Below are 13,834 nucleotides of genomic sequence, written 5' to 3' on the forward strand. Positions count from 1 at the left end.
ATTTTGTCCATAGTTTATTATCTGCGGTAAGATGATTCCAAGTAACACCATGGAAATTCCCAGTGCAATCCAAAGCTAATATATTGATAGAAATAAATTTTTATATGTAAAAATAACGAATTTACACTAATGTTATCGTTGAATTATTTAAAAAATACAAGTTATATCAGTTTCGAATATTTACATCAAGTATACGTATTTATAAATAAAAATGTATATAAGAAACGAGCAATTATTTACTGTGACATGGTCACAATTCAGACTTTAATTTTAGTCATGTTTTTAAATTAATTAATTAATTTAATTTAATTTAAAATATATGCTCACTACTTTCAAGTTAGCAGTGTCTTGCCGCTGTACATCATACGTCTCCTGTTAGCAACATTCGTTACATAAATGAAAAATTTAATACAGTATATAACATATCAATCACTCATACTCTAGGTCAGTAGTTCCCAAAGTGGTTCCTACGGACCCCCAGGGGTCTTTGGTATTACTTTGGGGTCTGTGGCAAATTAAAATTAATTTGGGGGTGCGTGGACATCGTCAGGGTGTCCGCGAAAAGTTTAATATAAAGAAAAATAATTGTGACCGATTATCATTATTAGGATAGTTAAAAATAAATAGCAATAAATAAATTGGTTGCCATTTTTACATTCTGCGTAAAATATAAGCATATAGGTACAATACATAAAATACAAAATACAAGTAATAACAAGCATCGCACGGTGAGATTTGTAAAAGATGAGAATATTTTCCAAGAATTGTTATTTGCCAAATGTTTGGAAACTGATACAAAAGATGAAACAATATCTAACGAATTAAAAACATTTTTCAATACAAAAGTTATACCCTTGAGTAATATCCTCTTTGTTACTACTGACGGTGCTACGGCAATGGTAGGACGACACCGAGGCTTTCTGGCATACTTGAAACAAGCTAAACTGAATATATTATCTGTACATTGTGTCATTCACCGACACCATTTAGTCGCCAAAAACCTTAGTGAACGATTGCACGGCTCATTAGATTATGTCATTCGGGCAGTTAATAAAATCAAAAGAATGCCTTAAATGAGAGATTATTTGCTCAACTTTACATAGAAAATGATGATGATTATAATCGTTTACTACTTAACACAGAAGTTTGTTGGTTATCTAAAAATGCATGTTTGAATCGATTTTATGCACTTTTTGATTCAGTGTTGAAATTCCTATACAATGATTTGCGGCTCAATTTAATTTATTCAAAAAATGACAGCATATATGACTGACTTATTTGCCAAATTTAACGAAACCAATTTGAAGTTACAAGGTGATCAATTAAATTTAATCAAAACTAAAAGTATAATATCTGCGTTTGTTGCAAAACTTTTTATATAAACAAAACTTGGGGAGAGGAGAATGCTCTCAGTTTCCAAATCTTTTAAAATTGAAAAAACGAGATGATGATTTGCATGTTTATTGTCAACACATAACGGCTCTTCATTCTGACCTCAGCCAAAGATTTGAAGATATTCTTCACTTGGGCATCCCCAATTGGGTGTTGGATCCTTTTGCAAGTAGACCCACAAACTCAGATGAAGCCATACTAATATAGGAGGAACTTACTGAATTATCCACAAATAAGGAGCTGAAACGAATGTTTGAACAAGGATACCACAAATTCTGGTTAAAAAAACATATCAATTTTATATCCTGCATTATGGGCCGCTGTACAGAAGCTGTTGATTGCTTTCCTGTCTTACTCTTTAGTAGAACGTGGATTTAGTGCAGTTATGAACCTCATCACGAAAATAAGAAATCGACTGCAAATTAGTACTCGTGGAGACTTAAAAATGTTAGTCACAAACATCGAGCCGAACATAAATACAGTAATCTCATATCATCCCACCAGATTCACTCATCTCATTACATTAAATATAACAATGTTTTATTTATATTTTATTTTTGTGATCAATATGATGAATTTCACGCCAAATATTGTATACTAAATGGAGAAGACACTAAGGTCAGCGTTACATGTAATGCCTATCTCAGTGTCTTCTCCATTTAGTAGGCCTATATCTTATTTTGACGTCACCACTCACCATCCAAGACATGAGAATTAAATTTGAAATTTTGCTATAAACCAGTTGCTATAATGCAGTTGTTATTTCACTTGGGGTTCATGGTCAGGTTTATGCGATGAGAAGGGGTCCGTGGGCATAATAAGTTTGAGAACCACTGCTCTAGGCGGATTGATATAGAGAAGAAACTAATGTTGATAATTAAAAAAATGTGTTTCATTAATACTCTAGTATAGTGTTTTTCAATTTGTGGGTCGCGACCCCCAGGAGAGTCGCAAACCTTACACGGGGGGTCGCAGGTAAAAGAAAAAGACAAGTGTTCGTACGATGTTTTGAGAAACTTATCCATTTTATGCTCGTGCGGAGCAAAGCGCAAAGACAATACAATCACGTCTGTACTTGTTGGCGCACTCGGACAACTGACGGAAACAAAAGAAAGCGAGCATACGTTACTGCGCGGGCGGAGCGAGGCGCACTCGCCTCCAGCCCAGCAAATAGCAAATTTTACTATGCAAAGTCGCAAGAGCCCCCTATTTGCAGTGCTCTTGTGACTTCTTTGCCCAGTACAATTGGTTTTTCGATCGATATTTAGGTCTCAACAGAAAGAAAATTAAATACGTAGTTTTTAAAATCACTGACATAGTTTTACTATGGCTTTGGGGGGCGCCAAAATTTTCTAACTTGTAAAGGGTATTTTAAATTTTGTATTGTAAATTTTCTAACTTGTAAACATATTCAAGAAGGTTCTAAAACACTGCTGTAGTACACCCAGCGTAAAAAAAGACGTTTTGAAAAAATGTAAAAATTAGTTATTTAAAGACAGAACATATAATAGCTACGTGATGAAATAAAAGTATACAATTCGTAGGTATTTCTTATAATATTCCATGATGTTGGTGATATTATAATTGAAATGCCACGCAGAAATTGGCAAAATGTCAGTGTTTGCACTGGGATTTCACTGAAACTGGAAGCATAAACATTAATAAAGTTGCGTAATATCACATAAATATTCTTACTTCACGAAATATGACCGTTTGCTTTAGCGATAGTATTTTGTTAAATTCCTTAAAAATTCGTATAATCAAGGATAATCTCGATGACAATTTCTTTTGATTATACTGGAATATGACACTGTGTTTTATGAAATGATACACCTTGATATTTTTGAATATTAAGCTGAATTTTGAAATATATTGTTAGAATATACCTCGAGAGAGAAAGGTCGAGTAATACTTTTCCAGTCAGATTTCATCTTTCTTTCTGCAACCAAAAATTTAATAGGATTCACCAATATAACTGGAGGGTAATCTGACATATAGCTTCTAAGAAATACAGGAAAGCCAGTCATATCAGCGTCCTACACAGAAATATTAAGTATAAATTTATTATTTATCATAAATAAATCTAATCGAATATTTATATTTAGTCTTTATGTTTAAGTAAATAAATAAGCTGAAAACATTTTAAACTTACAAAATTACTAAACGCTTGATTTATTAAAAGAATTTCAGTTACTTAAATTGTGTAATATTTTTAATTGTAAAAAGTTTTTATTAAATTTTTTACGTTAATATTCTTTATTTTAATTGTTAAATGTTTTATTTAAGAATTTTTGTATTGTATTCTTACATCTCACCATTTAAGATTTGTCTACTTGTAATTAAAATTAATTGCTTAAATTTTGAGATAGTGAATTTTCGAGCGCGATTAGTTAATTAAATTAATGGATTAAAAATTAATACGCAGTTAATTACAAAGTGGAAAAATCACTTTCTTTTCCACCACCTGGCCATTCCGTTTACCTCAGATCGGATAGATAAAGACAATCAAATAACCTTACAAATGACAATCTTTAACATTGTTTTGAATAAGTTTCGAGAATAAATCCGAACATATGGTTATTAATGGGGAAAAACGTCAAAATCGGTGAAAGTATGAGGCAACATCAGGGTCACAATCAGGGCTGTGGAGTCGCGTAAAAATCTACTGACTCCAACTCCGACACCGATTCCGACTTTTCCTTACCAATCCGACTCCGACTCCGACTCCGGTTAAAACACCAAAACTCCACGACTCCGACTCCGACTTCACAGTCCTGCCAGGGCTGTGGAGTCGCGTAAAAATCTAGCGACTCCAACTCCGACTCCGACTCTGACTTTTCCTTTCCATCCGACTCCGACTCCGACTCCGACTCCACAGCCCTGGTGACAACACTTTATCGATGACATCAAGATACTTCGAATTTGTTTCTTTATATGGTAAAAAAGTGAGGACACCTGGCAAGAAAGTATCAACAATCCGGCCCAGTCGTCAAAGTCTTACGGCCTGCTTCGGCCATACCAGGGATAGATCGAGAGCACAACAATATGAATCACTTTAGTAAAACCGTCGCCGGATGTCTAATGCAGGGACATAGGGCCAATAGAGATATTTAATTTAGAGAATTGTAAACTCTCTCTCTCTCGGTCGAATTAGATGTAAGTATTTAGTTTATAGCTGTTATATTTTAAGTCTTTAGGAATAGTACCGGAAGAAATAATGCTTATGCCTGTATGTGACCTAGTATATTAGTTTAACGTATTCATTGTGTTTTTTCTTATTAAATTGTTTGTTATTTGTTAACATGTCAACCTGTTATTATCGGAAAAACCGAAAACCCTATCGACGGGCTCATCGCGCCTCCTCACTCGACAGTCGGAAAACCCTCCTATTTTATTCTAAAGCTTTTGGTCATTGTGTCTTTATACATTTCCTTAATTATCCTGACTAGCTTCTCTGAAACTCCTTCTTTCTTAGACCGGGCACTCTATCACATGCTTTCTCTAGATCTACAAAGGCTAATTATACTTTCTTATTTCCTTCTAGTTATTTCTACTTAAATTTTCTTGTTATAGTGCATCAATTGTTGTTCTGCCTTTTACAAAACCAAACTGTTGTTCATCAGTTCTATCATCTTTCTTAATCTATCTTCTACAGTCATTTGAAAAATCTTAAATGAATATTCTAAGAGTTGTATTTCTCTGTAGTTATCACATATTAATGGGTCTTCTTTCTGTTTAAAGATATTGGCACAATATCACTTCTTTTCCACTCGTTTGGAATTTTTTCTTTTCTCCATGATCTTTTCATTATGTCAAATATTTACTTTTTCCATCCGGACCTATTGCTTTAACCATCTTTATCACAACTTCTGAGGGTCGTCCAGTCTTTTCACTTTTCATAGTCCTAATCGCATTTTCTATTTCATTTCTAGTTAAATCCTATATTTGCTTTAGGTTTTTATCTGTGTCTTTCAATGTTCCTCACTCTCTTTTCTCATTTAGGAGTTTATTGAAATACTTTTCCCCTTTTCTTATTATCTAATCTACTTGTGTCAACAAGATTCTTTCATCATTCGTCAGTGCATTCATATCCAGAATATATCTCATTGCTTTTTTTCCATTCCTTCCTATTCTGTAGATAGATTTTGTTTCTCCTTCAATTTCCAGTATCTGGTACTGATTCTCTCATTTACTGTTTTGTCTATCTTATTGCTCTTTTAATTATCTTTTTGTACTCCTTATACAGTATCTATATTTATCAGCTTGACCTCTTCTTTTTTCAAAAATTTGAAAGTTTCTTTCTTCTGCTGTACTGAATGCTCTACCTCCACTAAAGACATTCTACAACTAAGTCTCTCTCCACTACTTTCTTCCTTTCATTGTTTTGCCAGATATCTCCTCTAGTTTCTCTCATGATATTTGCCAACTTAACCCTCTCTTCACTAATCTCACTGTCCTCCTGTCTCCGCATTACCTCCATCTTCCTCTTTGATATCTGCTAGAATTTGTCAATATTTTACGCTCCTAGTTTCTAGGTCTTGAGTCTTGGCTGATATTGTATATTCTTTTTTATTATATTTCTCTTTTTATGTAATGTCAATAACAACAAATCTGTGTTGTTTAACTACACCCTCTTCTGCATACAGCTTATATTCTTTGACTTTGCTACTATCCTTATTTGATATTTTGAGAAATAATCTAGCTGACTAGACCTTTTCCACTCGTATATGTCATCACATGTTCTCTCTTGGTAAACCATATGTTCACAGTTTTAAGTTATGTGCCCGTCATACTTTTATTACCCTCACTTTTTCCTCATTTCTCTCTCCATATTTCATGCCATCATATATTGTCTCTGCACGTTTTGCTCCTTTTTCTACATGCTTATTTCAATTTCTAACTATAGTATAATGATTTCCTCTATTTCCATTTTCTGTAATATCTCTTCTAAACTCTGCTAAAAATCCTTCTTATCCTATTCCATAAACCTCATCTCGGGACATCACTACACCACATTTATTATTCCTGTTTTTAATAAAGTTCCTATTCCTGTTTTTAATATTCCTACTACTTCAGCTTTACTTGCAACAAAGAACATAATTAATAAGCACTTTATTAATACCGTCAAATTTGGAAAAATTTGTTTGGATCTCACTACTTTTCTATTTGAAGTTTTCTCAAGTTTCGTGTTTTACTTTACTCGTCTCACTTTCAACAACAGAAAAAGTTAGAGTAATTATTTACATTTGCTTTTATCTTCGACTATCAATTTAATCTGATAACAAAAGGACTTTACGACGTTTTAAAAGTGACCAGAATAAGAGCCATCTTCTCTTCTGATGGCTCTTAAAGGTATTGGATGATCAACTTCATATCTATTAATACATGAAATCACTTTTATTCAAATGTGAGAGTCATTTACATTACATTTACTTTTATATTTTATTTCATGTATTTTCTGTTTGTTTTATTAAAAACGATCCCCAATACGATCCTCATTTTGAAAATTGTTAAAGAAGTAGAAAATGTAAAATTTAAAAATGCGTGTCTAAATGCATTGCAGTGATGTATTATATGTATAGGTGACTACACTACACTCTGACGTAACATAATTAATAACAACTGCTTATTTTAATTTATTAAGACTATTCTTAAAAAATATTGTCAATGAAGTGACTAAAGCTAATCATTTTATAATTTCATAAATTTCAATACTTTATCAATAATCACCTTTCATAATTTAATTCTATTTTGAATCTGGAAAAATTGCAATTTAAGGAAAGACATTTGCATTTACATCAAAGCACGCTACAAAACAACTGAAGTTACCTTATTCACAATTTGGCCAATCATTCCAGAATAAGAGCCATCTTCTTCTCTTGTGCCGGCTTTTAAAGGTATTGGATGAACAACTTCATATCTACATGAAATCACTTTTATTCAAATGTGAGAGTCATTTACATTACATTTAACTTTATATTTTATTTCATGTATTTTCTTTTTGTTTTATTAAAAATGTTTAAATGGTTTTTACCTATAGATTTTACCACAAATTGCAAACTTACCTAAATTTTAACTGTTCTTGTAAGATTTTAATGATATCAAAAAACCAAGTGTGAGTTATTTGTTTTTTCGATTCTGTAAATCTCATCGCTTGGGGATGCTGTAATCATTATAGAATTGATTTACAAAGGAAAAAAATAATAAATTGTGTAAAAATGAAAAAATATTTACATCGTGACCAGAAATTTTCCACACGTAGTCTTTATCCATTTTCTTCTATAATGTATAATTCATAAATATATAACGTTTTTAAGTATTATAAACTTACTAGCAGATCATCCCGGCGTTGCTAGAAGAAAAAGTAACGATAGGGAAGATGAAGAGTGTTAGATTATAACCGATTTTATCTGTTTTCACCGGATGCAAGAATTAGGTCCTCCCCTTTTTCGAGAGTAATTAGAAAATTTTTAGATGGGTCTAAAAACATGTTTAATTTCCCACAAAAACGCAAAAACCGCATCTAAAACAGTACACCAGAAGCTGAGTCCTTCAGAGTGATCCTTATCGCTCTCCCCTGTGAGGAAAAATTTCCAAAACTTCCTTCTTAGTGTGTATTTCCATAGCGTACCCAAACTGTGTCCCAAATTTCAGCTTTTAACTATTAATTGTTTGGTCTCAGCGCATTATCGTATTTATTGACAAGACTATGTCTTGTTTATAAAATCGTACTGCCCGATGTTCTTACCAGCATAGAGATATGAAAAAGTACATGTCGAGAGTTGATATTTGGCACAGAGTATTAGGTGCTCAAATCATTTGCTCATAAAAAAATTCAGACTCGTAGGTAGTAAGGGATCGAAAATCGAGTGAAAATAAAATACAAAATGGCGACCCTCTTCTACAAACACGCAAAACAGCCACCTCACCCCACCGAAGTCAGGTAGGGCAGAGTACCACCCACAGTCATTCTAAGAAGTGAACTCTGACCTTAGGACCGAACATGTAGTTCTTCTATGTTAAATAAAATTTGTAATGTAATTTTGTAAATTTGGGTGTGCTTCAAATATAACGTTGAAACAGTTTTATGTCATTACAAGTGGGGTTTTTTAACATTATCTAGTATAGTAAAATCGTAAGACCGATAAAAATTTGACGTTATATTAAGGTTGTCGTTACATTCGATGACATTATAATCGGATTAAACTGTATATTGTTAGTGCAAATTAAAAAAATAATTTCGGACGATACAGTAGCCACGATTATTTTTTTCAAAAGCGGGAACTTTTCGTTACGCATCGACAAAAATTCAAACCGGGCCGACACGCAACGGATAGAAATTTTGAAATTAGATAGGTTAATTTCATCGAAGATGCATCGTGGACGTTCTCGTTGTTGTGGCCGGCGAAGTTCGAACGATCGCGCCCAAAAGCAGAGATATCAAAGAAGATAGGAGAATGAGAACGAGACCTGCCTTGAGCATCAAAGTGATTCTGTCTCCGAGACATAGTCTTGTCCCAAATACGGTTTTGCCGTTTTACTTGTTTTTTCATCAATTCATTTTTATTTGCGAAATTGAATTTCCAAAAATTCCTACTTAGTGTGCATTGTTATCGCGTAACTTAACTATTTGATAAATTTCAGCTTTCAACTTTTAACTGTTTGGGCTCTGCACTTATTATAATCGTTATTATTATTATTAATTTATTCTTTCCCGCTGAACAGAATTTCTAAAAATCACTTCTCAATGTTCATTCTCTTTGCGTACCCTAATTGTGTATTAAATTTCAACTTTTAACTTCTAATTGTTTGGGCTTTGCACGCACACTAAGAAGGGATTTTTCGAAATTTTCCCCGCGGGGGGAGAGAGAGAAAATCAAGGCTTAACCTGAAGAATGGCTTATACTGTACTATTTTAGATGCGATTTTTTGTTTTCAACTACATTTAGTCTTCATTAAGTACTTAGGTGTATTAAATTGATAACATCTCAGACATTGTTATAAATATTTTTATATATTTCGATTTTTTAACCAAATGTTCGAACCGCTTTATATTGGAATTTGTTATTTCATATTAGTTCGATTATAGAACGATTGTAAACGTTTCAGAAAATTGATCAAATTGAAAACAGCTCGTTTGATTCTCTGCAATTCTCATCATTCTCAGCGGTAGGTGTTATATAACAATTATTATGGTTGTTGAAATACTGAATACAAATGGGGTTTGCTTGCAAAATCCGCGCGGGCGAAGTCGCGGGTAATGACTAGTTTTATAAAAAGTTTGAACATTTTTGGATACCGCGTATTAGAATATAAATAAATATAGAAATATATTTGTACTGTGTTTGAAATATTCAGCGTGATTCAAAAGTCACAGAAATTTTTAAAAAATTAATAATTCCCAAACTATTTACAGTAAGATGATGCGGTTTACACAGAAATGCTTAGAAACAAGCGGAATTTTTTTAGGTGTAATAAAAATTTTAGTACCAAAATAGTTACATTTCTTGCCATAGATGGCGCTGTAGCATTTGTAAATTTGTTAAAATAAGAATAAAAAAATAAAAATGTTCTTAGTGTAAGTTCTAGTCACAACTACACAAATTATGTAATGTTATTAGGCGCCATCTACGGCAAAAAATGTAACTATTTTGGTACTAAAATTTTTATTACACCTGAAAAAATTCCGCTTCTTTCTAAGCATTTCTGTAAAAACAGCATCATCTTACTGTAAATAGTTTGTGAATTATTAATTTTTTAAAATTTCTGTGACTTTTGAATCGCTGTATATTTCAAATATAAATATATTTCTATATTTATTTATTTTATAATACGCGGTATTTGAAAATGTACAAACTTATTATAAAATTTTATTTAACAGATGAAGCTTATAGATATTATAACTCTAACAAGGATTTTCTAGAATAATAATATTCTATTCAATTTTATAATATAATCCAGATGGGTTAATAATAATAATAGTAATAATAATAAGCGCAAAGCCCAAACGGTTAGGAGTTGAAAATTGAAATTTAATGCGCAATTAGGGCACGCAATGAAAATGCACACTAAAAAGGAAAGTTTAGAAATTTCTCCCTGCGATAGAAGTTCCATCCCGCTAAGGAGAATAAGCTGATAATGATAAGAACGAAAATAATTAGCACAGAGCCCAAATGGTTAGGAGTCAAAAGCTAAAATTTAATACACAGTTACAGTATGCCTACGAGAATGCACATTAGAAAGGTGTTTGGAAATTTCACTTCGCAAGGAAGGATGAGTTGATAATAATAATAACGTTAATAATAAACGGAAACGGTTAATAATTGAAAAGTGAAACTTTATACAAAGTTAGGGTACGGCTATGCAGACGCGAATTTAGAGCGAGCGAGAGGTTACGAGCGATTAATTTTCGCAAAAAAAAAAAAAAACATGCACAAACGAGAAGCGAGAAATAACGCTGGCGAGAGCGAATTTCTGGTTCTCGCACATATCTGACAGGTTTTGATATTTATTCGGTCTCGCCTCTTTTCGCCACATATTCTCGCTCGCTCGGAAAATTCGCTCGCTCGCATTTGTATATTCTAACCTTTAGGATATGCCATGCGAATGCACACTAAGAAGGAACTTTTGGAAAAATTTTTATTTGCAGAGGCGAGGAAGAGGGTTAATGATCACGCCAAAAACCGCTGTATTTACTGTACTATTTTAGACGCGGTTTTTTAAGTTTTTGCAGGGAATCGAAATATTCATAGACTCATCTAAAAATTCTCTAATTAGCCTTGGAATAGGAGAACCTAATTCTTGCATTTAATAAAAGCGGGTAAGATCGTTTGTAATCTAATAATCTTAATCTTCGTTATCACATGTGCTCCGCGTTGATGGGCGAGCACATCTGATAATATTTAATAAATTAGATATAATAATATAATTTTCATTCACATAACATTTTCTATTACTTTCCCGGCTTTCTTACATATAACAGAGGGAAAGTATGGCGATCAAAAACTGTCTTCCCCGAAAATTTTTTCACTTTTGACGTAGAAGACTTTGAAACATAGAGAAATACAGAGAATTCGCTTTTTTATTGTACGTATACATATTTGTATGTAGTTGTGTGTGTGAGTGTGTGAGGGAGAATTTGGTTTACCCTATTTAGCCTAAGAACTCTTGTATTTTTTTTCAAAAATTTCTGAATTCTTTGAGGAAAGTTTATGTACTAGGGGATTGTTGTTATTAAATTTTGATGGTCAAAGGTTATTAAGGAAGAGGGGTGATAAAAGAGTTGTGTGTTATATTTCGAGTAGGGTCTACCTTTATATAATTTTAACGACGATTTTTTTCGTTAGGAGCATTTACAATTTTTTTTTTTTCAAAATACATCCTATCCTGAAAAGGATAGAGATGTGTTTTGTAAATAAATTTTAAATGCTCATAACGTGGAAAATCGTCAAGTAAGCTTTTCGCCATTTTATAATAATTAAAAATAAAAAAAAATTTAATAATAAAATATAATGGATNAAGATGAAGAGTGTTAGATTATAACCGATTTTATCTGTTTTCACCGGATGCAAGAATTAGGTCCTCCCCTTTTTCGAGAGTAATTAGAAAATTTTTAGATGGGTCTAAAAACATGTTTAATTTCCCACAAAAACGCAAAAACCGCATCTAAAACAGTACAGCAGAAGCTGAGTCCTTCAGAGTGACCCTTATCACTCTCCCCTGTGAGGAAAAATTTCCAAAACTTTCTTCTTAGTGTGTATTTTCATGGCGCACCCAAACTCTATCCCAAATTTCAGCTTTTAACTATTAATTGCTTGGTCTCGGCGTATTATCGTGTTTATTGACAAGACTATGTCTTGTTTATAAAATCGTACTTCCCGATGTTCTTACCAGCATAGAGATATGAAGGAGTACAGGTCGAGAGTTGATATTTGGCGCAGAGCATTAGGTGCCTAAACCATTTGCGCATAAAAATGTCCACACTCATAAGTAGTCAAGGAATCGAGAATCGAGTCAAAATAAAATACAAAATGGCGACCCTCTTCTACAAACAGGCAAAACAGCCACCTCACCCCACCGAAGTCATGTAGGGCAGAGCACCACCCATAGTTATTTTAAGAAGTGAATTCTGATATTAGGACCGAACACGTAGTTTCTTCTATGTTAAATAAAATTTGTAATCTAATTTCGTAAATTTGGGAGTGCTTCAAATATGACGTTAAAACGGTTTTATGTCATTACAAGTGGGGTTTTTTAACATTATCTAGTATAGTAAAATCGTAGGACCGATAAAAATTTGACGTTATATTAAGGTTGTCGTTACATTCGATGACATTATAATCGGGTTAAACTGTATATTGTTAGTGCAAATTAAAAAAAAATAATTTCGGACGATACAATAGCCACGATTATTTTTTTCAAAAACGGAAACTTTTCGTTACGCATCGACAAAAATTCAACCCGGGCCGACACGCAACGGAGAGAAATTTTGAAATTAGATAGGTTAATTTCATCGAAGATGCATCGTGGACGGCGAAGTTTGAACGATCGCGCCCAAAGGCAGCGATATCAAAGAAGATAGAAGAATGAGAACGAGACCTGCCTTGAGCATCAAAGTGATTCTGTCTCCGAGACATAGTCTTGTCCCAAATACGGTTTTACTTGATTTTTCATCAATTCATTTTAAATAGCAAAATTGAATTTCCAAAAATTTGTACTTAGTGTGCATTGTTATCGAGTACCTTAACTATTTGATAAATTTCAGCTTTCAACTTTTAACTGTTTGGGCTCTGCACTTATTTTTCATCAATTCATTTTAAATAGCAAAATTGAATTTCCAAAAATTTGTACTTAGTGTGCATTGTTATCGAGTACCTTAACTATTTGATAAATTTCAGCTTTCAACTTTTAACTGTTTGGGCTCTGCACTTATTATAATCGTTATTATTATTATTAATTTATTCTTTCCCGCTGAACAGAATTTCTAAAAATCAGTTCTCAATGTTCATTCTCTTTGCGTACCCTAATTGTGTATTAAATTTCAACTTTTAACTTCTAACCATTTGGGTTTTGCAAGCACACTAAGAAGAAATTTTTGCGAAATTTCCCCCGCGGGGGGGAGAGGGGAGAAAATCAAGGCTTAACCTGAAGAATGGCTTCTACTGTACTATTTTAGATGCGATTTTTTGTTTTTAACTATGTTTAGTCTTCATTGAGTACTTAGGTGTATTAAATTGATAACATTTCAGACATAGTTATAAATATTTTTATATATATTTCGATTTTTAAACGAAATGTTCGAACCGTTTTGAATTCGAATTTGTTATTGCATATTGGTTCGATTATAGAACGATTGTAAACGTTCCAGAAAATTGATCAAATTGAAAACAGTTCGTTTGATTCTCGGCAATTCTCATCATTCTCAGCATATGTTATATAACAA

The 13,834-nt window shown here is 32.8% G+C and overlaps 1 protein-coding gene and 1 long non-coding RNA gene across 2 annotated transcripts; one reads left to right on the forward strand and one right to left on the reverse strand.

Moving 5' to 3' along the window:
• The first annotated feature begins 31 nt into the window (after positions 1-31).
• LOC111615692 (protein ZBED8-like) lies at positions 32-1,599 on the forward strand. The gene is made up of 3 exons (XM_023357124.1): positions 32-41; positions 763-1,046; positions 1,414-1,599. Exons 1-3 carry the CDS (start codon positions 32-34, stop codon positions 1,597-1,599), a joined length of 480 nt encoding a protein of 159 aa, XP_023212892.1.
• A 5,642-nt stretch (positions 1,600-7,241) lies between these two features.
• LOC111615689 lies at positions 7,242-7,766 on the reverse strand. Its single transcript, XR_002755125.1, has 3 exons — positions 7,627-7,766; positions 7,458-7,555; positions 7,242-7,312 (listed from the first exon to the last, which is right to left on the reverse strand). It is a non-coding gene; the product is annotated as an uncharacterized LOC111615689 (long non-coding RNA).
• Positions 7,767-13,834: the final 6,068 nt, after the last annotated feature.

This window comes from Centruroides sculpturatus, unplaced genomic scaffold, assembly GCF_000671375.1.
Source record: "Centruroides sculpturatus isolate CEXI.00-Female unplaced genomic scaffold, Cexi_2.0 scaffold2445, whole genome shotgun sequence".
Classification (NCBI taxonomy): Eukaryota; Metazoa; Arthropoda; class Arachnida; order Scorpiones; family Buthidae; genus Centruroides; species Centruroides sculpturatus.